Source organism: Atractosteus spatula, chromosome 20 (genome assembly GCF_055471065.1).
Source record: "Atractosteus spatula isolate fAtrSpa1 chromosome 20, fAtrSpa1.hap1, whole genome shotgun sequence".
Taxonomy (NCBI): domain Eukaryota; kingdom Metazoa; phylum Chordata; class Actinopteri; order Semionotiformes; family Lepisosteidae; genus Atractosteus; species Atractosteus spatula.
Window position 1 is genome coordinate 5609972 of NC_142725.1, and position 26631 is coordinate 5636602.

A 26631-nucleotide genomic window follows, 5' to 3' on the forward strand; every position below is an offset into this window, starting at 1 on the left:
CTCCATAAAAAGCCAAATTTGGATGCACAAGGCCTATCTCAAATGTCCCAATTCTATCTAAAATTCTTGAGAGAATAGTTGTGGCCCAACTTCAGTCGTATCTGGACTCAAATAATATACTTGAGAAACTCCAGTCTGGTTGCCACCCAGGCCACAGCACTGAAACTTCATCAACAAGTGTCGTAAATTATATTCTGTTAACTGCTGACATGGGGAATGCAACAGTGCTTGTGCTTCTAGATCATAGTGCTGCCTTTGACACGGTTGACCACTCTGTTTTGTTACAGAGGCTTGAGTTTGAGGTTGGCTTATCTGGAACCGTCCTTCAGTGGTTTACAGTACTTCATATTTAACTAATCGTTTTCATTATGTTAAAAAATCTAATAATTGTACTGCTTCGTCAATGTCACCAGTTCAGTTTGGGGTACCACAGGGATCAGTGCTGGAACCAATATTGTTCTCTCTCTACATGCTGCTACTATGTAGGAAAATACAAAAACATAATATTAACTTTCATTCCAATGCTGATGACACTAAAATATACATTTCGTTTACACCAAATGACAACTCGTCTATTATCATTTTAGTTAATTGCATTAATTATGTAAAGACTTGGATGTGTGAAAATGTTTTGTTACTCAGCTCTGATAAAACTGAGGTTCTGTTGTTTGGAGGCAACAATACTGATAGGACTACTATAACTTCAGTACTTAACTCAGAGGATTTAAAAATTTGCCTCAAAGACAGTATGTAACCTAGGCATCATATTAGACACAAGACTCTCATTTAACTCTCATGTTAAAACAGTATCGAAAACATGCTTCCTACAATTAAGACATATTGCAAAACTGAGGCAGTTTCTCTCCATTCAAGACACAGAGAAATTAATACATGCTCTTGTATACAGCACGTTAGACTACTGCAATGCCCTACTATCAGGGAGCACCCACCCCTCTTTCACCACCAACACCTTACAGCGAATTCAGAATGCAGCAGCTAGAATTGTTACTAGGAGCATACACTACGACCATATAACCCCAATACTTACCTCTCTTCATTGGCTTCCTGTCAGGTACAGGACGGACTTCAAAATCCTTCTACTTACAAGGCTCTCAGAGATCAGACACCTGTCTATCTAATGCAGTGGTTCTCAAACGTTTTGGACCAAGTACCACCCCTGATCAAACCAAACCATCCAAGTACCACCTACAAGTCATCTTCTCGTAGGAATACCAGAAAATCTCAATGACTAATGCGAGCATGCAAGTGCGCACACACATATAATAAATATTATAATAATAAGTTTTATTTGATATTGCACCTTTAAAGGTGGCTTCTCAAAGTGCTTTACAGAATAACAACAGGAACAACAACAATTAAAAATAAACAATAAAAAAGCACCATTTCAGTGAGAGAGGAGAGCCTGTTTAGTCGAGCAAAGCAGATGTGAATACATTGGTCAAGCCTTGATACAATTCACAACAGAGTCTAACAGCTGCAGTGCGTCCACTTCATATCTGCAGCAACCTCTCTAATTCGTGCAACTACACCGCTGTGTCGGCTTGTCATCTCTCTAGCACCGTCTGTACAAACTCTGACGCGTTTTATCCAGTCGATGCCATTCTCTTCGATAAATTCATTCAGAAGCTGAATTATGTGCTCTCCTGTAGTTCCTGTTGGTACAGTAGCTGCTTACAGAACAGTAAGCCCTCATGGGACATGCCCTCAAACTCGCATCTAACCTAAACGAGCAAATTGGCAAAATCAAAGACATCTACAGACTCATCTAATTGCAGTGAAAAGCATCTGCTCATCTTAACGCGCTCTATCAGCGTACTTTTGATATCATACGCCATATCAATAATTCTATGAGTGACTGTGTCTTTCAGAGGGGGCAGCAGGTCAAGCTGTTCAGCAGCTTTGTCTCCACACATACGCGTCGGCTCTTTTGCCAATGGTAAACAAAGTTACCTGCTTTATCAATCCACAAGCTTGAGTTTTTCCCCGTTTCCGTTTCAGGAGTCCGTCTCAGAAGTTAAAAGAAGTTTTTTTTTGCGAAACACAGAGACCCTCAGGGTATTTTTTTCTAATTAACCTAGAACTGTTATCTATTATGCTTTCCTGTGCTCACAAGATTGCCAGCGTTCGTAGTACGCAGTTCTATGCTTTCCTGTGCTTACAACATTGGCATTGTTCCAAAATCATGCACATTCCCCTACCTCCCTATTTGCTGGAGATAACCTTTTTTAAATACAATTGGTCACTTACTTCATAGCACGCATTCCTATAGAGTGGTATAGAATTACATAGTAGCTCTTGTGTCCACTCAAGTATTAGTGCGCGCTGTATCGTAGTACATAGGCTGCATATTCGACACAAACTAATTTTATTAAAATAGAAAATATGAAAACCTCTCCCAATTTTTTAGTGCACACAACAAAGTTCCAGGGTCATATGGCGTACCACCTGGAGGTGCTCAGTACCATAGTTTGAGAACCACTGATCTAATGGAACTTATTAATGTATACCATCCAAGTCGCCTGCTTAGATTACAGGATGCAGGTCTTCTTCATATTCTACGCATTAAATAAAAAAAAACTATTGGTGGTAAAGCCTTTAGTTACAGGGCCCCTAGCTTAGGGAACAGTCTCCCACCCCATATTCAGAATGCTGAGTCAATCTCAGTATTCGAATCCAGTCTGAAGACCTATGACTTCAGCCTAGCCTACTTACACCTTACTGTAACGGAGGCGTTCTTTCCGGACCCTATGCAGACGACACAACCCGGGGTAGAGTGAGGAAAACACGGGGGAAAAAAGCACGCAGGAGTTGGGAATGAAAACAGGGGGTGTATCCAAGGTGCGCAGGTGTTCTGGGGGGTGAATCCAAGGCACACTGTCCAAAAGGGAGTCCAAAGGGAAATCCAAGACATGGCAAATGTCCAGAGCCGGGTGGTCCATCAGAGACGAAGACAAACGGGATTAAAAACCGGAGCGGGATCCGGTGGAGGGTCAGGGGGAAAAAGGGGGGAACGGGACCAGACGCTACAGGTCCCGGACTCGCCTGGTACAGAAACCAACGCAGAGCCCGGAACAGAGTGAGCGTCTGGCTTTTAAGGTGGGCTGAATAGGAGGCTGGAACAGGGTGCAGGTGCACAAAATCAACTCAATCGTGACACATAGATCCTCCACACTGTGCTGCCCAGAGTGGAGGATCTGATGCCTTGCACTAATGGTTGTCCGGGAGTGTGTCTCAACTGTGAGGAGCACTGCGCCATGCCAGACACGAGCAGGAGTAATGGGGCCTTCACATGCTCTTCCTTTCCTGTGCTGTAGGAAGCTGTGCTGTCGTTAAGGGGAAGGGACTACAATCGTGACACTTACATTACAGCCTGCTGTAACCATGGCTGCTGGCGCTGCTGTACATGCCATTCTGTGTCTCTATGTTGGCCACCAGGTAGACACAACTGTTCTGACCAAACTGTTCTATTCTCCTCCCCACATGTCCGGATGGCACCCTGGCTGGGCACCATCTGAGTTGGATGCTACATCACCGCCATGGATCGAAGAGGGACATCATGGATCTACTGTAGCTATAATTTAGGAGGATTTTGCTGGTCTACAGAGATCTGCATGGAGTACTGATATACAGAAGACGTGATGGATGGATGGATGAATCACCCTCATTCATTTATTTCCTTTTTTTAATTACATAATGTTAGCACACCCAAAGGGGTTGGGCAGCCAGTTGACCTTGGACCCCTAGAGGGATTTTTTTCTCCTTACTAAGGAGTTTTTGGTTCCTCTCCTCCATTGTCTTTTTCTCTTTTCTGTTCTGTATTCACAACATGTATGGTTACTTGCCTTGTTAAGCGCCTTGTGGCAACCCTGTTGTGAAAGGTGCTATATAAAAATAAATTGCATTGAAAAGAGTAGGGGTGTAACCCTGGCATTGAATTTCCTCTTGACCTTTACCAATTGTGAGCTCCTAATTATCCTCATCTATGAACTGGATCCTTCACTCTGTTCTCCTCCCCACTGAGAGCTGGTGTGTGGGGAGCGTTCTGGCGCACTATGGCTGCCGCCGCATCATCCAGGTGGGGCTGCACACTGGTGGTGGTGGAGGGGATCCCCATTACCTGTAAAGCTCTTTGAGTGGAGTGCCCAGAAAAGAACTATATAAGTGTAAGCAATTATTAATATTATTAAATCATATAACATATAAAATATTTTATCATATACTTTAAGGATAAATATATTAACAATATCCTGAAGTATACCAAGATATATTTTAAAATATGTAAATGATTGCTACTTTAGTATATTGCAATATATGTTCCAAAATATATTTGAAAATACTACGTATAATATATGGCAAGATATATTTTAGAATATATATTACAATATATTTAAAATATACTGTAACATATATTTTAGAATACATATTACAATATGAGTAAATATATTTTAAAATATGTGTATATCGTCATTTTTGTATATTTTAAAATATAAATTAAATATATTGTTAACTTGGCATTGAAAATAAAATTCACAAGATATTTCATAGATGTAGCCATATATTTTCCCGTCTTATTTTAGCTAATTATTTGGTATATTTTATGGAGAATTCTCTTATTTTACATTTTAGATACTCCCATTTTCCTATAAGTGTGTCTAGCTCCGTAGTATTAGAAACATTGTCAATTTCTCATTGACACCTATTTGTTTTCCTCAGCAGCAAAACGCTGATGCATTTGAAACAGCGCCACACGCTTTTTTTTTGTGGGCACTTTAAATATCAAATGCCTCTGCAGTACATTGAACTGCAAACCATGTTGTGCAGAAGTGAACTGTCCTGCTCGAAACGCACTGTTAGGTGCTTTTCCCTACCACAGTTTTAACCAGAAACTAAAGAACTTCATGGTATTGTTCCCATAGACGAACTGGGGCGGGAGCGGCGAGGGCACAAGCCCTAGAACCCGAATCCGTTACAATAACAATAATAATTCCACGTTAAAGCACTTATGAGTAATCACTAAAACGAGGGTATATATACTATATTTAATCTTTGTTAGATGACTATATTGTCACATATACTTAGCAATTTTAGTCGCCATGCTATTCAAATACAGCAGGAAAGTACCTAAACAACTTCTTTGTGTCCTGTTACGAGCACTTCGGACTTTTTATCTGTACTTGGGCAGCAAAACTCCAGGGAATTTAGTGCTGGTATCGCATGTTCTCGCCTTCAACCAGAAATGTTGGACCCAATTCTGCTCGTGTAGCGAAGGAGTGTATAAGGAATGAAGTAGTCTGTACTCTGTACATATTTACTGTATATCTATTTGAAGAATAAACATTTTAACTATTTTAAACATTTTTATTATCTTGCTGTAAAATATTGCGGTTTTGCTTAAACAGACCGTCGTACTTTCTTTATCATATCTACTGATGACAGCCTTACTAAAATTATAATGTGCGCTATGAATGTACAGTGCCGGTATATATCTAAAGCAAGTTGAAAATGCATTCAACAAATGTGACTTATAAGTAAGGGAAAAGAAACCACTGATATGTTTCGTTCTGCGGCTAAAAGGTTCATGAGGTTATTTCTCGTTTTTATGTGAATGTCAAAAATGAAATTCACCCTAGACCTCAGTTTGGAGAAAATCAAAAACTTAGAAAGGGTTCGACAGTGATGTTAAAGTCAATAACCCATTTACGATATTCGTTCTCCGTTTACTCAACTAGTTGTATTTTCCACCCAGAAAACTCCACGACGTATTTCTGAAGTGGGTTAACACTCTCAGAGCTCGTATACATTAACGGTAAAAGAACAAGTAACAGGCTTATTCCGTGCTGAAAAGAGAGGAGAGAAAACACAACGTTTCGGCTGTGTGAGCAGCTTGTGTTTTTTCTCTTCTCTTTTCAGCATGGAATAAACCTATCACTTGTTCCTTTGCAGAAAACGCATGCTGACGCAGCTACCCACCTGAACTACATTAGTAGTAGTATGTGTCCAAACCTCTGGTCTCCTCTTTCAGCTCTTTAACTGGTTCCCCGGGGCGTCAATCAACCCCAGGTGCCGTTATCTGATTTGCATAATGAACGGACTATAAAAACAGGAGGGCAGGGCTCCTGGACTTTACTGGACCTAATCTGCTGGAGTGTGGTGTGTTTGAACAGCTCGGTGAACTTGCTGACATCCTAGAAGAAAATAGCATACAACAACGAGGAGGATCACAAAATGTCCAGTGTAACTACAAGGCAGTCTTCCTACAAAAGGATGTTTGGTGGAGAGAGATCTATCACCCCTAGCACTTCTTACTCAAGCCGCCGGTATTCCAGTCCGATTCGATCCAGGGTATCCTACAGCATGTCCGCTCCCCCGGCTATCTATGCGACCAACACCAGTAGGCTCCGGTGCAGCGCTCCGATGCCCAGGCTGTCCACGGAAACCTCAGACTTCGCCTTGTCCGACGCCGTTATATCCGATTTTAAAGCCAATAAATCCAACGAGAAGGCGGAGATGCAGCACCTTAACGACAGGTTCGTCAGTTATATCGAGAAGGTGTGCTCTCTGGAGCAGCAAAACAAGATCCTGCTAGCGGAGCTGGAGCAGTTGCAAGGCAAGGGCGTCTCCCGCGTTGGAGACCTCTATAAAGAGGAGATGAGAGAGCTTCGTGGACAAGTGGACCAGCTCACCACCGACAAAGCCAGGGTGGAGGTCATGCGTGATAACCTAGATGATGATCTCCAGAGGCTCAGGGAGAAGTAAGTAACCCCGATTGACGCCACAGTGAGGACTGAAGTGATCTAATCAAACCGTTTAAAACTAGTAATAAGCCCACAGTATACGATATTTGGCGATATCTCTACATTGTGTCCTATCATTCCATCCAGTTTGTATTGCGAAGATAACTAAGGTATTGGGTATTTAAGTGAAATCTTAAACTAAGCGGTTTTCAGTATTTCCGATCTGTTAAATCACGTTCTTCGCTGGAGTTAATTGCATACGAAATCGGCACTTAATCCTAGAACTTTAAAATGGCGAGTCTCAAAGCAGAGGGGCTCATAGTCGCTCACTTCTGGTTTTGCAGCGCACGATGCATAAACCGGGAGGCAAGTGCTGTATTGACTTTCGCTGCAGTTAACTCCTGATGCATCAAATGCCCATAAGATGCAGGAGTTCCAAAAATTTAGGGGTTTTATAGTTGCATCCGTTGTCGCCGAAAGAAAGCGACTGAAACTCCTGAGTAACCCAGGTTGCTATTTGCTCGTGGGTTCTTGCGATCTTTCCTTCTCAATCGAAGGCGCCAACGAGTTTTAATGCTCCTACAGTACTTCCCTGACGTAAGAGCTTTCCTCTCTTTCAGAATCCAGGATGAAATGCGTCTTCGAGAGGAAGCCGAGAACAACCTGCAGAGTTTCAGACAGGTATGCGATCTTCGCCAGCAGTAGTGCAGTTGGGTTCAATAGCTTGCTGCACGTCTGCTGTAGCCAAAAAGAGCATCTTATCGGTGATCCACCAGCGTTATATCGCCGCCGCCACAGCTCTCGTTTGTCGTGTCCGTGATTGCAACGCGATTCCGTCTTCAAAGATGGAACTTCTTCATCTTTTGAAAACAGTAACGCTTTAATCTACAGCCGTAGCTCCCAGTTGATGTTGTAGTCTGCATGAGAACGATTGTCGCAACAGTATATCCCAGATACTAGCGTCATCTGATCAACTGGTCCGTTTAGCAGTTATGTAAGTGCAGATCTAGACCAAGTCCATAGAATCTAAACTGCCAGGTTAAAAATGCACATTTTTGACAACTGCAGTGGTCCTGTGGAATTTGACCATATGGTATAAGGTCAAGCAAATTGCCTCTGGTATTAATACTTTCATAAAAACCCATGTTAGTCTGTCAAAATGTTAACGTTTGGAGTGTCTTAACGTCCCTTGTAACCTGCAGAAATGTAGGGGCAGTGCCATGTGATCTAGTGCATGAAGTCTTGTTCACATTATGGCATTGTGCCGGTGAGGTTAACTAGTAACTTCCACTTTGAATCCTCATGATTAGAGTTGAAATGACTAGTCATGAAGTGCTGCACTTGTCATCCTGTCTGCACCTCAAGATGGGCAAGTTCCCAGTTTCATGCTGGTGTCCAGTGCTTCTGTTTGTAGTAAAGCAAGTTCCTCTAGATCACTCAACTGGAATAGTTAAATAGATCTGCACAGCAGGTCATAGGTGTTAAGGGACTTTGGGGGGGGGGGGGGGGGACGTCTTTGAACCAAGCTCTTCTGTGCAAAGCAAGGAGGCTAAAGACCTTAATCTGTTATAAGGGTGAATCCCTCTGGTTCAGGACTGAAGCAGTTCTGGTTTTAGAGTCCCATCAAGTCCAGTTGCATCATGTATCAGGGTTGTAGATGTAGCTGACATGCAGTTCTTTAGACAGCCTACCTGTTGAGAGCAGGACTGCTAGCACGGGCAGGGAGCCATGTGCTGTGCACATTCAACTAGCAAAATGGTTAAATCCTACAAATGAAAAACCTATTGGATACATTAACTACACCTCGCATGCTTGCACCAATGCCAATAAACGCATTTCAAGCATGAACAATACTCTTAAATACAGCTTCAATAATGTAATGTGGCACTAGCATCTTAAATCTGAGATTCATCTAGTGATTAACACTACAGGGCAGTATTACTAGTTTTGGACTTCTTTAAGATTTTAAAATGGTACCACTCCTATTTGGTAGTGTCTTGTGAAGAAATACAAATACTGATGGTTTGTGCTTGTAATGCTGCATGCTCATCATTGGATTAACAGAAATCTGAGGCAAGTAATCCTTATGAAATCTAATCTAATTAGGATGTTGACCATGCATCTCTGGCCCGTCTGGATCTGGAGCGTAAGGTGGAGTCCCTGCAGGAGGAAATCGTCTTTTTGAAGAAACTCCATGATGAAGTGAGTTCCTGTTAACTTTTGATTTAAGGTGTTGGGAGAGGGAAACCGTTTGATCCAGTTATGTATTGATGTTGCAAAGAACTGTTTAAGGGAATAATGCCCTCCACTATTTTGGGGAAGGAGGAAGCTACAATTTATTAACTGCTTTAATAAGCACTATGACTACTCTTCCATTATTCCCAGTAAACTGAAAGCTAGTTTTTACCCTCCTCCTAATGACTTGATCTGTGACTTAGTAGGTGACTTGCACACCTGGGTTGGGAAATGATCTGAATCTTGCATGTGGAGTAGCCCTCTGGTGAGTGTAGCTGAATTATAATCCTTTTCACAGGAAATAGCTGAGCTTCAAGCCCAGATTCGGCATCAGCATGTCCAGATTGACATGGATGTGGTCAAACCAGGCCTCACAGTAGCTCTCCGTGATGTACGCACACAGTATGAATCTCTAGCATCAAAGAACATTGCTGAAGTTGAAGAATGGTACAAGTCCAAGGTTGGTCTCCCTTCCTTCCACAGGAGGATTCTCAGACTGTAGCCAGCTAGCCACCCTGTGGCTAAAAGCTGAGAAGTGAGCTTATCCCAGGATTTGGGACTTCAACTACAGTATATCACAGTCACCTATAGCATACTTATGTGGATTAACTCATTTTCTATTGCTTAATGTTATGAGGCACCTTTTCAGTTCTATGTAATGCACTTGTACTAGTTAAATCCTAATTCTTATCTGGTTTTTCCCCATCTTAAAAGTATGACTTTAGGTAACTTACAAATGCAAAGAATGAGGAAGTAGATAGCCAATTGGTCTTATGTCTTGGCTCAGGATCCAATACCACAATGTTTAGTTTTTTAGTCAACAGTCTCATTCAACTAATGAATTTCTTGCAGTTTGCAGACCTTACGGAGGCTGCTGCCCGTCATAATGAAGCCCTTCTCCAGGCCAAACAGGAGTCCACTGAGTATCGCCGACAGGTGCAAGCTCTCACCTGTGAAGTGCATGCACTCAAGGGAACTGTAAGCAACTTCAATGGCTCCAGTACTAGTGGGATGCTTGCAAATGTTGCCTTAAAAGGTCTATTTTACAAGGGCCTCTGAAACTGCCCTTTGGGGTTCTTTTTGTCCAGAAAAGTTCTCAAACCCTTGCACCCATTGTCATTTTCTACTTGGCAACCATACTATTGCTCCAGTACTCTGAATACTGGAGTTAACTTTGAAAATATTCTATTTTACCAGGTGTAGGTCCCTATTCATGTGAATGCTTTCCTGATGTACCTGCAGTATCCACTTGTAGGCCAAACAAGGGATTAAGATCTTGTACATACTGTATTCCTTCATTTTTCAGTGTGGGGAATGTCTTAAATTGGAAGTACATGTAGTTTACCCTGACGTTTGGTGAACAGATTATGAAAATGCTGCAAGGTTTCTGGCATGTAGTAAAAAGGTCTATGAAATTCATTTCCAGAATGAGTCTCTGGAACGCCAGATGCACGAGGTGGAGGAAAACTTTGCCCTGGAATCGTCCAGATCCCAGGACACCATTGCCCACTTGGAGGTTGACATCCGCAACATGAAAGATGAGATGGCCCATCACCTGCGTGACTACCAGGATCTGCTTAATGTAAAGATGGCTCTGGACATGGAGATAGCTACCTACAGAAAGCTTCTGGAGGGAGAGGAGAGCCGGTGAGCACAGCCTTCTCCCTTTTTAGTCCTTTTCATGACATCTTGAGGGATGCTTTTTGTACAAATCCATTTTTGTCATGCATATTTCACACTGAATGATAATATAGCAAAAACTAGGTTTTGATTATGGTAAAGCAAAACTACAATATTTTAAAATCGTGTAAAGTTTTATGAAGGCACAAATAGTTACTGGTCTGTGGCCAACACTTGAGTTTCCAGGATTTTTCGCACAAAATGGGAGATTGCATACAGTGGCTGTTGTATACTCCAGGGTGCTGCTCTGGTTGTTTGACCTCAAATGGGGTACTAAAAGGGAAACTTATTAGGTCATCGTACCTCTCAACATGCTTATTATGGTTAAGTCTCTAAACTAGCAATGCAATATCCTGGCATGCCATCTAGGAATTAGTTCAGCCTTGGTCCCTATGATTCACCAGAAATGATCCTTTGTCAGAGGGTCAGGATAAGCAGCTTGAGTAGATCACAGTTCACATGTGGAACAATAAGGAAAGATTTTTAGCCCCTTTTGAAAGCTTTACCCAGTTTACATCCTGGAACCAAGGCCTAGACTTCTGGGAAGAAAACTGGTAAAATGTTTTAGTTGTGAACCCCTGTTGCTGGAATGGGTAACTGGGTTTGGCATAGCCACACAACATGACAACTTTCTTGCATTTAATCATGAAACTTTCCTCCTTGTAGAATCGCCACCCCAGGCCCTATGTTTTCGTCTCTAAATCTAAGAGGTAAGGCATTTATTTTTGTGATAAATGTTGGGGGGGGCCCGTGTTCAAAGATGTAGGGAGGCGAGTTCATTGATGTACAAGTGGGGAATGCACAATTTTCATGAATATGAAAGCTGAACAAAGATGCATCTGAACTCTGCAGAAGACCAAAACATGAATGCAGTCATTCTGGTAGTATCTGCCATCAATCGGATCCTCAACAATGCTTAAGTGTTTTTAGAAGTGTGCCATTGTCCCTCAAATTGGTATGTTGGTGGTTCTTTCATTGTGGAGCACAATTATGGTGACTATCAAGCCTGTTTTGCAAGGTGCTGATAGTTTAAAGAACTTGGATCTCTTTATCATGGTTGGTGGGGGGGAGGAGAAACACTGAATTGATTTGTTTCCCCATGTGAAACAAACCTTCATTTCCATCTCGGGGTTCCTACAGTCATGGATATTTTATAGTTTTCCAGGATTTCCATTAACTGTTGGACAAGTCATGGAATTAACCGACCCAAAATGATCATGGCTGTATCATGTCATTTTGTTCAAAAGTTGGCAAGCTTTTTAAAAGAGGCTGTGGCGTTGGCATTGCTGTTAACATTAGTGTCGCGTCGGGCCCTCTTGTGGGGAATTTTATAGTGAGCCGTAAGCTAGCCTAGTGCCCATGTCAAAATACTAGATAAATGGTTTTTCATTGACCTCTGGTTGGCAGATAAGGGAAAATACAAGCTATAGCTCCAAAAACATGAGGACCCAGGACTTGTGAGATGTAAATTATGCAGGCAAAGAAGTTAAGGAAAAGTTCTGCAATTTTGTTGGTAAAAATGAGCGGGATTCTTGCTCAGTCATTTGGTGCACTTCAAGCAGCAGAAGCAGATCTGAGATGTAAGAAACCCACACTGGAGGAGGAGGCAAAATGGGACAGCTGCTGTTTCAAATGTGCCAGCAGACAGGGTGCTGTAGCAAGCTAGGGAATTAGGAACCCAAAACAGTCCAAAGTCTGTGAGAAATGAGTGAGGGTCGAGCAGGGAGGATGGAAGCCAAGGTCCAAGTGGAGGTGTGATAATTGAGCTTGCTGGGGTTCCCAATATAGCAGATAAGACAAATTGCAATCTTGAGGGGGTTCCATGCAACACTTAAAGCAGATTTGATTACCAACTTTGTACAAGAGCCTTGACCAAGTCTAAAATGCCTGATGCAGGCTTGGATGTAAAAAGCTGGTAGATGCCAGTTTCCATGGTAACAGTGTAGTATGATGGGTGTGGTTGGCTGCCATGGCAAATATGGGTTTCCTCTCTCACACTGGAGTCCTCAATGAGACTGGGCCATGCCTGCAAAGAAGCAAGTAGAGGTTAAAGCCACACCGGACAGTGTCAAGAATCGCTTGAAGCCGCAAGTGGAATGGACCAAGCAGATTTTGGATTCTAGCCAACATTTATCCTTGACTTCTGTTAACTAGGTTCTTCAACTTCTTTCCTAGAAACCAGCCATGAATCCAGGTCCAAGACTGCCTCCTTTTCCAAGAAGGCTGTGATAAAGACCATTGAAACCAAAGAAGCTCATGTATGTACAAGTGATAAAATGAGCTACTTGTTTAAGAATCCATTAATGATATGGCTGTATAATATGCTTTTTATCCTTCTTGAAGAGCAAGCAATGTTCTGCTTGTGGCTTAATCGTATAAAATTGAGTTCTTAATCCTCTTAACTCCTTGAGACCCCAATGGTGTGGAGTTCTAGGCATGACTTCAGATGATTCAAGAGTGATCTGAAAGATGCAGAACTCATGAATGTGGCATCTCAAATGTATAAAAGGCACTATAGAATTTCCTGGCTGGACAATTCCAACCTCGCATTCCAAGACTACCTTTTAAGTAGTTTTTACAAACTTGTATTTTAGGTTTCTTTGTAATTAGTCAGATATTCCAGTATCTGGATGACTTGTATTTTTAATCTCTGGTCAAGACTCTAGTTTGGGGCTGACGTGGACAATCTTGGCCAACAGATTAATAAACATGTCCTAGACTTCTCCCTCCACAGGCAATTGGTAATGGGCTGAAACAGCAGTGTCCCTTCCTTGGATTCACTTTGGTTCCATGTGAATTGAGGACCATTACAGGCTGAGCTGTATCTCATGTGCTTGCTCCCCAACCTCCATTTCTGCTATTTGGTTCTTGCTGTGCCTTCTCAAATGGGTTTTCTTATTGGCAGGTGAATAAGGAAGCTACCCAACACCATGATGAACTGGAGTGAATTGGCATCTCCCTACAAAAAAAACTGCTATGATGGAAGAGTTTTGCAAGGCAAAATTGAATGACCTGAGCTTTTTTTTTTTTTAAATGGGGGGAGAGACTGCTTTAAAAGTGCCTGTATTGTAATCTGGAGTGCCGGTTAGTAGTTGGAGCAGGTGTTACATTTCCTTACCATTCACTGTCTCTAGTTCACATTCAGTCAAGTGCCTTTTCCATTCAAATAATGCACTAAGTTATGGGTTCTGTGTGTCAATAAACCTTGTGGGCAAAGTTATTCTTGTGTGTTAATTTGAGCACATGGTGTCCCAGTAAGCCATTTGGAAGAAATTAAATGTTGCACAATTTTCACATTCCTAGGACACTGTTATGATGTTGAGCTTTGAGAAATCAAAAACTTAAAAAGAAAGGTACAACAGGAGAGTGTGATAGATAACAGAAAAATATTTAAGAACTGTTCTAGGCTAGAGGGGGGGAAAACACACCGAGTGTCTCTGTTCCACTCCCATGTGCATGATATAGTCTTTTTAACTTCCGAGACAAACTCCTGAAATGGAAACGGGGAGAAATTCAAGCTTGTGGATTGCTAAAGCGGTAAGCCCCACACTACTTGTGAGCTTTCTCTGCCATTGGCAAAAGAGCATACATGTATTATGTATGGAGGAAAAAGCTGCCGTCTGAAAGACAGTCACTCATAGAATTATTGATATGGTGGATTATATCAAAAGTATGCTGATAGGGTGCGTTAAGATGAGCAGATGCTTTTCACTGTAATTGGATGAGTCTATAAATGTTGTAGATTTGCACGTTTGTTTGAATTGAGTTTGAGGGCATGTCCCATGAGGGCTTTCTGTTCTCTAAGCTGCTACCAACAGGAACTACAGGAGAGCACATATTTTGGCTTCAAATGAATGTGTTCATTGAGATCAACCAATGCTGACTGTGTGTATAGTTTTCTATTGAAATCACTACAGACTTTTCTTTAAATATTGTATGAAACTTTAATTCACATTCATGATATTCTGTATCATATCAAGACCAAAATTATTTCTATTCTATTACTATAAAGTGCTTTGAGCAACTTGTCAAAGCATACATCAACTCCTCACTGCCTGACACCCCAAACCCACTGCAATTTGTGTATTGCCAGAACAGGTCAATGGAAGATGCTATTTCTACTGCCCTCACACCTGGATAAGAAAGGAACATATGTGAGAATGCTGTTTGTTGATTACAGCTCAGCATTCAATAGCATAGTGCCCTCAAAGCTTGTCATCAGGCTCCAGGACCTGGGACTGAACACCTCCATTTGTAACTGGATCCTGGACCTCTTGATGGTGGTGAGGGTGGGCACCAACATATTCTCTACCCTGACTCTAAATACTGGAGCCCCCCAAGGCTGTGTGCTTAGCCCTGTCCTCTACTCATTATTTACTCATTATTGTGTCGCCAGGCATAACTCAAACTCCATCATTAAGTTTGCGGACAATACAACAGTCATCGGCCTGATCACAGATGGTGAAGAGTCTGCGTACAGGGAGGAGGTTGAAACCCTGGCAGCATGGAGAACCTCTCTCTGAACATCAGTAAGACTAAGGAGATAATTGTGGACTATAGGAAACACCAGGGAGGAGATCACACACCTATATCAATGGGACTGCAGTGGAGAGGATCAGCAGTTTTAAGTTCCTGGGAGTTAACATCACAGAGAACCTAACCTGGTCTCACCACACCAACATCATGGTCAAAAAAGTGCCTATTCTTTCTCTGCAGGCTAAAGACGTTTAGCACTACATCACATATCTAGGCCAACTTCCACAGGTGCACTATTGAGAGTATCCTGACTGGTTGCATCACTGCCTGGTGTGGGAGCTGCTCCGCCCGGGATCGCAAAGTACTACAGAGGGTGATGAAGTCAGTGCAGCTCATTACCGGCTGTGAGCTACCAAACATCCAGGATATCTACTCAGTTAGATGTCTTAAGAAGGCCAGGTCCATTCTCAAGGACCCTAGTCATCCCAGTCACAAACTGTTTTCTCTCCTACCATCTGGTAAACTGTACCGAAGCATTTGGTCAAAGTCTAACAGACTACAGAACAGTTTCTACCTCCAGGCAATAAGATTGCTAAACAGCCAACCTGCAGCTCCTTTAGCAAATCACCTGTAATGGCTACATGGACATACTGTTTTCACTGTACTGTGCACATCTTTGGACATAATATATTGCATACACCACGGACAAATAGTAGCTCTATTTATATGAAGTTTTGTCTGTGTTTATTTTATTAAATTTCTATTACATTATTATCTATTGTTATGTAACCTTATTTTTTGAAACCTTAATTTTGTGATTTTTACCAACCCCCTCCCCTCGGTGAGCTTGTTGAAAAGACATTTCATTGCCAGCAACCACTGCTGTATGCTGTATTGTTGTGCATTTGATAAATAAACTTTGATTAATTGATTAATTCCTTTGGTATACAATTGGAGCACTCCATTACTTGCCAGTCTGGATCGTCCATACTTACACAAAACAAAGTTTTTAATTCAGAAATATAATCATCAATGTACTTCCTCCTACCCAAAGCTGTACATCTATTAATGTAAATGGCAAAAACTAGAAAAATCAATGGGTTTAACCTTATTAAAAAGTCACATACTGTCATGATTGGTAGTTTTAACACACTCCCTTATATTTCAGTTAGTGTAGTAATTGTGAGACACTCCCTAGAGTTAGCTAGAATGTTAGAATTTGGCTGACCTGTAAGCGGATTTATTATATTGGTTTTAGTAAAAGTTAAGTTAAAACGCATTTCCTTGTGTTATGTTCTACTGTGTTTAAGTTATATATAAAAGAACAAAAAACACTACATGGTGTCAGAAGCGGTGCAGTTTTTAGTAAACAAGGGTCAAGGAAATAATTGCAATAAAAAAACAAGAAAAAAGAAAACGCCGGTGAAAATGGAGAGGTTACAGACACTCCCCAGTCTGCAGTCTCAGGTAATCTTGCTGAAAACTGGATGCGATTTAAACAGCGACTCGAAGTATATTTATTTATCTGCAATTGGTGCGGATGAAAAAAAAAGTACTAAAACGAAAGCATCCGTTTTATTTCATATAATTGGAGAGGAATCGCTGGAAATTTATAACTTTCAGTTTGAACCCGGAGAACACAAGAAGTTAGATGTTATACTGGATAAATTTGAAAGATACTGCATTCCGAAATGAAATGTGACTTATGAAAGACACAGATCCTTCACTTGTGTACAGGAACGGTTGATCAATATCTAACTAAGTTACGAACACGGAGTAAAACATGTGAATTTAGAGAGTTAACAGAATCAGTAATAAAGGATAGGATCGTCTGCGGTATACCAGATAACGCACTCGGGGAAAGGTTGCTAAGGGAGCAGGATCTGGATTTGGGGAAAAGCAGTAAGAATACGCGAGGCAGCCGAAACGATAAAGGCGCAAGTAGAAGAGATGTGCACCAAAGAAAACTCTGTACACGTGGTGAACAAAAAAGAGAAGAACAAAATGTATGCATTTACTGAGAAAAATAAAAACGGAAATAAAAAAACAAACGCATAGCACAAAGCATGCGTGTGGACGTTGTGGATCACAGCACGCTCCTAGGCGATGTCCAGCATATGGAAAAATTTGTAAGAAATGTGGAAAGAACAACCGTTTTGCACGCTGCTGTAAATCGCAAGAAAAACTAAGGCAGGAGCCTACTGTAGTAGAGGAAACTGAGTACATTGACTGAAGTGAAAGGTAGAAAGAAACAGTGGATACTCCCGGTCCAAGTGAACAATACAGTAATTTTATTGAAACTAGATACGGGAGCACAAGTGAACATCATGCCGGAAAAGGAATTTGGAAAACTGCAGCCCAGACCAAGTCTACATGAGGCAAAAGTAAAAGTCATCAGATATTCAGGAGTGGAAATACCTGTAAAAGGGCAATGCATAGCTAGTGTTCTGTACAAAACCAAAAAATACCCACTATCATTTGTACAGTAGTTATGCCAAAAGATGTACAGGCAATTTAGGTTTGCCTGCATGTGAGAAAATGAACTTGATTGAGAGAGTGCTTACTATTAATGTAGAGAGCAATGCAGAGTACGAATCTCAGCTGCAAGAATATAGTGAGCTATTTAAAGGACTCGTTTGTCTTCCCGGAGAGCACAAGATAAGCATACACAAAAATGTAACTCCTGTCATCCACCCAAACAAGAAAGGTTCCTTTCGCCCTAAAGGACGAACTGAAAGAGGAACTGGACAGAATGGAAAGCATGACTGTGATCAAGGACAGTTGAGGAACCAACTGAGCTCTCTGGTTATCGTAGAAAAGAAGAATGGTAAATTAAGAATCTGTTTAAATCCCAGAGACCTGAATCGAGCCATTAAGAGGGAACATTTTAAACTGCCATCAAGAGAAGAAAGTATGGCACAGTTTGCAAATGCAAAATATTTCTGTACATTGGATGCATCTTCTAGCTTTTAGCAACTACAATTAGATGAACCTAGTTCCAAGTTGTGCACAATTAATACCCCTTTTGGCAGATATTGATTCCTGAGATTGCCTTTTGGAATAGCATCAGCCCCAGAGGTCTACCACAAAAAAATACATATGATTTTTGAACATCTGGATGGAGTTGACACATCCATCATTGTGTGGGGAACTTCAAAAAAAGAGCATGATGAAAGGCTGAAAAAAAGTTCTGGATGCTACAAGAGCAGCAAATTTGAAGTTAAAGAAAACTGTATGATAGGAGTAAAGGAACTGACATTCATATGTGATATGAATTCTGATATTCTGAGCAGAGAAGGAGTTTGTCCAGATAAAACAAAAGTATCGAAAAATATACCATATATATGAAAATATACCAAGGCTACAGTGAAAGAAAGATGTACAGAGATTCATGGGCATGGTTAATTATCTTGCCAAATTTGTTCCTAATCTATCAGAAATATTAGCACCTCTTAGACAACTGACTGAAAAAAATGTTGAATGGAGTTGGAACCCTGAGCAAGAGAGAGCATGGAATGAGGTCAAGCAAATGCTAATCAAAGATCAGGTGTTAAAGTTCTACGATCCCCATAAACCAATCAAGATTTCATCAGGTGCCTCACAATATGGATTAGGAGCTGTGCTATTACAAAACCATGAAGAAACATGGCAGCCAGTAGCATATGCATCTAGATCTCTTACTGGAGCAGAGACAAGCTATGCGCAAATAGAGAAGGAGGTCTTGAGCATCGTTTTCGCTTGTGAAGGGTTTCATCAGTTTGTGTCGGGACAAGCTGTGATGGTTGAAACAGACCAAAAACCCTTGATTGATGGCCGACGCACTGTCAAGGGCAGTAGATCAAAAATATAGACAGCGAGAGAAGATCTCAGAGGCAGCAGAAGCATATGTGGACATGATTGTAATAATTATAATAATAATAATCGCTTACACTTATATAGCACTTTTCTGGACACTCCACTCAAAGCGCTTTACAGGTAATGGGGATCCCCTCCACCACCACCAATGTGCAGCATCCACCTGGATGATGCAACGGCAGCCATAGTGCGCCAGAACGCTCACCACACATCAGCTATCAGTGGGGAGGAGAGCAGAGTAATGAAGCCAATTCATAGATGAGGATTATTAGGAGGCTATGATTGGTAAGGGCCAATGGGAAATTTGGCCAGGACGCCGGGGTTACACCCCTACTCTTTTAGAGAAACACCCTGGGATTTTTAATGACCACAGAGAGTCAGGACCTCGGTTTTACGTCTCATCTGAAGGACGGCGCCTGTTTACAGTATAGTGTCCTCGTCACTATACTGGGGCATTAGGACCCACACAGACCACAGGGTGAGCGCCCCCTACTGGCCCCACCTTCTTCCAGCAGCAACCTTAGTTTTTCCCAGGAGGTCTCTCATCCAGGTATTGACCAGGCTCACACCTGCTGAGCTTCAGTGGGTTGCCAGTTGTGAGTTGCAGGGTGATATGGCTGCTGGCTGCTTGTAACAGCAATGCCAGTGTCAGATGGCAAAACATAGCTTATCCGGAAAGAAACAGGAGAAGACGGAGCTCCGAAAAGGCTGAAAGAAGTAACCCTTCAAGGATGGCCAGAAAACAAGCATGACTGCCACCCACAGATGAGTGAGTACTAGAGCTGTCGGGCAGAACTTACAGTTGTGGATGGAATCATAAATAAAGGTAGCAAAATTGGGATACGATTGTCATTAAGGAAGCAGAGGCTATAGAAAATTCATGAATTTAATTGAAAGGTGCAAGAAAAGAGCATGTGAGGTCATGTATTGGCCCACGATTAATCAAGATATAACTAATGAAGCAGAAAGATGTACACTACGCTTGAAATATAAACCTTGTAATGCTGCAGAACCATTGAAACCACATCCTGTACCAGGCAGGCCATATGAAAAAGTAGGTGTAGATTTCTTTACTTGTCATGGAAAATAATTTTTGATAGTTACTGATTATTTTTCAGCATATCCTGAGCTATGTGTACTGAATAGTACAAACAGTGAAGCAGTAATAAAACTCCTGAAAGCTATTTTTTCCAGACATGGAGGGCCAAGTGAGGTTTTTAGCGACAAGGGACCACAGTTCACAAGTCTGCAGTTCAAAATCTTTGCAAGAGTATGGGACTTTGTACACATCATGTCCAGTGCAAACTTTCCTCAATCTAATGGACTTGTAGAAAGGTCAATTCAGACAATTAAACATCTCATGAAAATCCAGAGAAAGTGGAGGTGATTTCTATTCGAGCCTTCTAGTGTATCGTAGTACACCACGTGAACATGGAGCTTCCCCAGCACAGCTGCTCATGGGAAGATGATTCAGATCTCGCCTACCGATGAAGGAAGACCTGCTGAGGTCTGGAAAGGGAGAAGAAGTACAAAGAAAGAGAGAGAAACAGGAAAGGAAACAAAAAATGTATTATGACAGAGGAGCCAGGATTCTTCCAGAACTGGAAATAGGAGAAGAAGGAAATTCCAACAAAAACATGGAATATTCAAGGAACAGTTAAGCAACATGTACAACCAAGCAACAAAAGATGGTGCAGTGCTTAGAAGTAATCGATGAGATCTCCTCCTAGACAAAATGTCCCAATTAGAAGATTCAAAAGAAAGCACTGAAACACAGAAAACAACCAATTCAACATGTAGAATGCCACAAACAGCCAGAGAATCAAGTGAGGTTCTCAGAAGGTCATCAAGAGTGATAAAACCACCAAAAAGACTGATGGAGACCTGCTAAAAAACAATTATAACTGTTTTGACCCTGAAACTAGCCTAAGTCAAAATGTAATGTGTATATAGTTGTGATTTGTTACTGAAAAGAAAATTGATTATTATAACTACCAGGTCAAAGCCATGCTTATCTGTATGTAAATAAAAAGTTAAAGTACTGGACTTTTTGAAAAAAAAGGGATGTCATAATAGGTAGTTTTAACACACTCCCTTATGTTTCAGTTAGTCTAGTAATTGGGAGACACTCCCTAGAGTAAACTAGAATATTAGAATTTGGCAGACCTTTAAGTGTTATAATGACTCATTATACCTACTATATACCTACCTTGCCTAATCTGAAACTTTTCTGAAAAATCAAAGTAATTTGCATAAACTACCAATGAAAAATTAATATCAAAACTATTGCAAAATCAAAGCAAAACAAATCCAGAGTGCCTGGTTAGGATTCTGGTGCTCTGAATTAAAGCACATCATTTCCTTCAGCTTTAGGTTTGGTTTCCTCTTCTGTCTTCAAATGGTAATGAAGCTCATTGATTTTTCCACATGTAGTTTTCCCAAATTCCTCTTCATCTGTTAAAATAAAGTGGGGAGTAAACTTCTAATTACTAAACTGCTAGTCATTCCACAAACTGTGAAGTGCTTTGGAATCCTTTGGATGGCTAGCATTATGTAATATGAATTAAAATGATTAAAGTATTTTCTTACCAACAGTGGCATTCAAGTTCTGCCACTTTTCTCTTATCCTCTTCTGCCTGCCTCCATAAAAAAGAAAAAAAATTAACCCTCTCTCAGGATTTAACTAACTGTAGACTGTAGTTTGGGTATAGTACATCTATAGTTTGGGTCATTTTTTCACAACTATTTTCCCTAACAGTAACTTATAATTTCAGTTAAGAACCTTATAAATGTATGACGAAAAGAGGAATTGGAACTGAAAATCTAGACGTGACCCCGATCCTGCTAATACAGCAGTTTCTGGTCAATGAACTGATTTTTCACGTAAAGCAAATATTGTAACCACTTATATTTAACATTCAAAATCACAAAATTAAAGTTACAAAATAAGGTTTCGTAATAATAGTGCAATAGAACTCGAAGAAGATAAACTCAGACAAAACTCAAGATAAATAGATAGTTTCTGTGATAACATGAAATATTTCAGGTGGGTAGCTGCGTCAGCATGCGTAGGCTGCAAAGGAACAAGTTCACGAGGAATGACAGCAGCCGAAAGCTTGGGAGAAATTAGAATCATTTATTGTGATGTGGAGATTTGGCGTAACCCGCTTGGCTGAGGGCCAACCTCCCGGCCGTCGGACGGGGAGGATAGGACCCCCCAAAAGAACCAAGCGGGACCCCCAGTCACCAGTGCAGAAAAAACAAAAACAAAAGATTATTGGGCCAATTCAGCTGAGGAGAGAAAGTGCCTGCTTGAGGATACCGGGGTTAGTTTTAATGTATGCATGGTAAGCCTCAGAGGATCGACGGCCGAGTTGCTTGATGAGATACTCGGGTATGCCTTAGCGAGCGGCGGAGGATGCGGCCCCTGATCCGGAGAATTGTTTAGGAGGGTATCGTGATACGGCCCGTCTCGTTTGCGAACAGAAGGACAGTAGGCGAAGCTCCGGCGGCGGTGCGAAAATGTGCGTAATGGGATAGAGGCTCGAAAGGGCTTATGTAGGAACAGAGTTTGAAATAATAGAAGAGAGTGGCGGATCCGAGTTGGTTGGTTTTGCTTTTCTCGAGATAGAAGGTCAGTGTCTCGGAAGATAAGATGGAGATGTTGGATAAGCAGGGTTGAGAAGAAGGATCGAAGGATGTGGAATTAGCGGTAATTTCGGAGCACCTTAGGAAGATAAAGAAGGCTAACGAGAATAAAGATTCAAGAGGGCGGTCGACCCGGGGCGAGTGGTAACCTGACCTGACGACGTAGATGCGGGATTCAAGGATGTCTGAGGTAAGTGGTGCGCGTAGATTCGGAAGTGGTTTTTTCAAGCCACTGAAAGCCTTTAAGGAGAGTAATTTGAGGGTGGATAAGGGATGGACAGATCGTGCCGAAAAGGAGTGGATGCCGCACAGGTATACTTTGGCGGTGGATGCTCGTACCTTGAGTGAGTTTCTACGATAGCAAACGAAGGATGATACGGTGAGAATGTCAAAAGAACGGAATCTTGTTCGCGGAGAGGTGGAAGGATTGGAAGCCCTTCCAGGCAGTGCAGTAAGAATTGAGAGTTCGAGGGGCGATCCCTAAGAGGATAGTTTGCTGGGCCAGCTGGAGATAGCGATGGAAAGGATGATTCAGAGGAACGTGAGTTCCGAATAGGGAGGTACTGTGCATGGGTTCAGTCTTGCATCTGGTGCCAAGTTCCTGAATTGAAAGCGAGAGAGAGAGTCAGCTATCTCATTAAGGTGGCCTGGAATGTGAGCAGCTACGCGGATGAATTGATGTGTGAGAGAAATCCGTTTAAGGCGGCAGAGGAATTTCATGATGGATTGGGATGAAGACCTTCCTTTGTTGATTATATGAACTACTGCATGGATGGCCGAATGGATGAGGACGGTTTTTGTTTCCAATTGTGGCCCCAAAGAGAAGCAGCAACGACAATTGGAAATATTTCTAACAAGGCAGATGACTGGTTGGCGAGAGGGATTGGAGAGAAATCAGGAGGCCAAGGGGCCGCAAACCATTGGCCTTTGTAATAGCCTCCGAAACCGACTGAGGGGGCTGCGTCTGTGAAAAGCTGGATATCCTCAGTGTCAGAGAGGAGGTCATCGAAGGAAAGAGATGCCATTCAAGTTGGCCAAGAGAAGCTGCCAAAGCCTGAGCTCGGATTTGCAGTTGGCTGAAGGGCTTACGTGGTGGTAAAGAGAGGGCACGGAAGAGGCGAGGTCGAGAAGGTAGACCGTCCTTGAGAAATGATACGCATGGCGTAATTGAGGTGGCCGAGCGGAGAGAGAAGTTCCCTCTTTGTGCGAAATTTGGCGGAAGAATAGATAGAGATATACATCTGGATCTTGTCGATTTTGTCGCGAGGCAGGGAAGCGGAGAAATTGATGGAATTGAGGGTGATCCCGAGGAATTGGATTATGAGAGGGGCCAGTTGTTTTCTCCATGGCAAGGGGTACCCCTAGTTTCCTAAAACCGGAAAGAAGTGTGGTGGAGGCTCTTGCAGGTGGGGTGTGAGGAAAGTCTATGGTAAGGAAATTGTTGAGAAGGTGGACGAGAAAAGGAAGCTCATAGTTATTCGAGGGGATCCAGCCGAGAGCTTCAGCTAAGGTACCGAAAATGTTTTGGGCTACTCCTACGTCTGAAGGTAAGGCGGACTGCGAAGAATGAACCGCCAATGAACTCCGAAGAGGTGCCAGAGGTCTGGGTCGGGAGGCATAACTTTAACGGCACTGGAGATGTTGGCCTTGGCGAGCCCGGACGGACCGCTATACCAATGGGATCGATGTGGTATGCAGGGAATGGGGAAGAGTCAAGTGGGCCGATCGTGAAACCGTTCTCGACTTTGGATGCTAGCAAGGAATCAACGGAGTGGGGATCGGCGGTGGCAGATTGCAAATTTTTGCAAAGACGAAGGAAGAAGGAAGTGTGCACGGGCCTGGTGAGAATCCGAAGGAAAGGCCATCGAGTAAGATGTGGGTGGAAGAGGGGTCGGGGTGATGGAGCAGGCCGAAAGCAAGAGCGGGGATATCGATTGGGGTAGACGGAAAAGCCAGTAGTCTTTTGGGAACGCTGAAGGTGGAGCGAGCATGGAAGGGCCGGCGGGGGCAGGCAGAGCGAGCATTAGCTTCGCCGCAGAAGCTGGAAATGTGAAGGAAGCGACGAAGGGGGGAGGTACGTGTAGAGGAATTGAAGATGTTGGAAATTTGTTGGCCTCTGATCATCACGATGGGGCGACCGCGAACATCTTTGGACCGGGAAGGTTTGAAGAAGACCTGGCGGGAGAATAGATGCTGTGGGGGAGAAGGGGCGGAGTCAGGGTTGGGCTTGCGGACGGTATCTGGGCAAAGATTTGATGAATGTGTCCAAGAGGAACAGAAGTCGCAGGAAAGAGCTTGGACACCGGTGAAAGTGCGGCAGTAAAGCTCAATGTCGAGGGCTCCCCAGTAGGTGTGCTGGTTCCATTGGAGTAGGCGGGCAGCGGCCTCGGCCAAGAACTGCTTATGGTAATCGTAGAACAGGGAGCCCTTGAAGAGGACAGATAGATCGGGGATGCTGTGCGTGTAATCGTCGAGTTCCTGACGACGTTGGGGAAAGGCGGAGCACGTGATGTCGTGGAAAATGCTGAAAGCCAAGCAGAAGTCGAAAATTCGAAGCACTGAAGCAGAGTGAGGGTCAGAAGATTTGAGAGTAACGGAAATCGAGCCGCGGTCGACTGTTCTAGAATCGGAGTTGCAAGTGGAGGAAGAGAGAAGGTGAGCTAGATTGACGTCCGCCTCAGAATTTGCTGCCGGAGTGAAAAGGGAATGGGAGGAGGACTAAACTTTAGTGCGTTAGGAGGAGCTGGGAGAGGAACGGCTGTTCGGAGAGGAAAGTCCTTAGTAAAGGGGAGATTGGAATCCAGGGCCGAAGGCATGGGATGACGGATGCCGTGTTGGACACCGGGGAAGGGAGAAGATGAGGAGGGAGGAAGAGCGGAAAGCAGATTGTGGTAGGAGGGGTTTGACGGATCTGGGGCCTGAAGCTCGGTGGCTTGGGATATGGAAGCCGAAGACTGTTGAGGAAATGAAGCAGGGGCGAAGGCTGCGTTAAGGACTGAGGAGGCTGCTGAGTCGTCTTGGACGCCAGGGGGTGGGGGAGGGTAAGGCCGCCTGCTGGCTGAGCTGGGGGTCGTTTACTAGCTGGCCTTCGGGCCGTGGAGACAGCAGCAGGGGCCGAAAGAAAAGAAACCGGGGCCGAAGGCACCAAGCTGGCGGAGCTTGAGCCGTGTTGGACGCCGGAGGTAGAGACAGAGGAGAGTGCAGAAATTAGATTAAGCGGAGAAGGGGGGGGCGTGAGCCTGGGGCCTTAGACTCAGCAGCAAGGAGATTAGGGCAGGAGGCTGGGTGCAGTTGTTCAGCAGAGGGATGGATTGCTTGGGGGAAGAGACAGACACGGACATATCAGGACAAGACAAGACGAGACAAGACAAGACGGAAGATGCGACAGGCAGAGGCGCGGGCGGCCTCGGGGTCCTCACGTTGGGATGAGTGGCGGCAGGGCGGGTGATGTCATCAGAGGGCGCCGGGGGAAGCTGGGGAGTTGATGTTTCCTTGTGTAGACTGCGGTTAAGTACAGGGAAAACAAGCTTTTTTTTTTTTGGAAGCTTTTCTTTTAAAATGGACGCCATGTTTTCGAAGTATCCTCTGGAGGCTTGCTACGGTCCGGTTGGAAGTCGCGAGGGATGATCCAGGAGAAGGGGGAACCGATGTGCGTGAAGCGCGGCGGCAGGGACATCCTCGAGAGAAGCGGGGGTTATTTGGAGATTTTGCCGTGGAGGAACGGGGAGGCTGGGTTTGTAATGAGAGAGGGACTACGACGGCGGAACGCAGTCTTCGGCGAGGAGTTGGATCTTGTGAGGACTGGCTGGGAGATGAGCGGCGCTGATGTGGCACGGCGGCTGAAGGAGGCGATGAGACGGAGGTGAGGGGAGCTGTGGGGGGTGGACTGGACGAGAAGGGTGGGGAGTCTCCTGCGCTGCAAAAAGGTCTTCGTCGGAGCAGCGGATTTGTAGATCCATGAGAAGGGAGCACGGATTCGAGC

General features: G+C 43.2%; 1 protein-coding gene across 1 annotated transcript; it reads left to right on the top strand.

Annotated features, from left to right (window-relative positions):
* The first annotated feature begins 6246 nt into the window (after window positions 1–6246).
* Window positions 6247–13617, top strand: LOC148817407 (vimentin-like). Its single transcript, XM_088938333.1, has 9 exons — window positions 6247–6773; window positions 7376–7436; window positions 8862–8957; window positions 9289–9450; window positions 9843–9968; window positions 10417–10637; window positions 11337–11380; window positions 12846–12928; window positions 13576–13617. Exons 1-9 carry the CDS (start codon window positions 6247–6249, stop codon window positions 13615–13617), a joined length of 1362 nt encoding a protein of 453 aa, XP_088794459.1.
* Window positions 13618–26631: the final 13014 nt, after the last annotated feature.

Coding starts and splice junctions, on each gene's coding strand:
- LOC148817407 (XM_088938333.1), top strand. CDS start 6,247: ATGTCCAGTGTAACTACAAGGCAGTCTTCCTACAAAAGGATGTTTGGT. Junction 6,774..7,375: donor CTCCAGAGGCTCAGGGAGAA/GTAAGTAACCCC, acceptor CCTCTCTTTCAG/AATCCAGGATGAAATGCGTC. Junction 11,381..12,845: donor TTCGTCTCTAAATCTAAGAG/GTAAGGCATTTA, acceptor CTTCTTTCCTAG/AAACCAGCCATGAATCCAGG.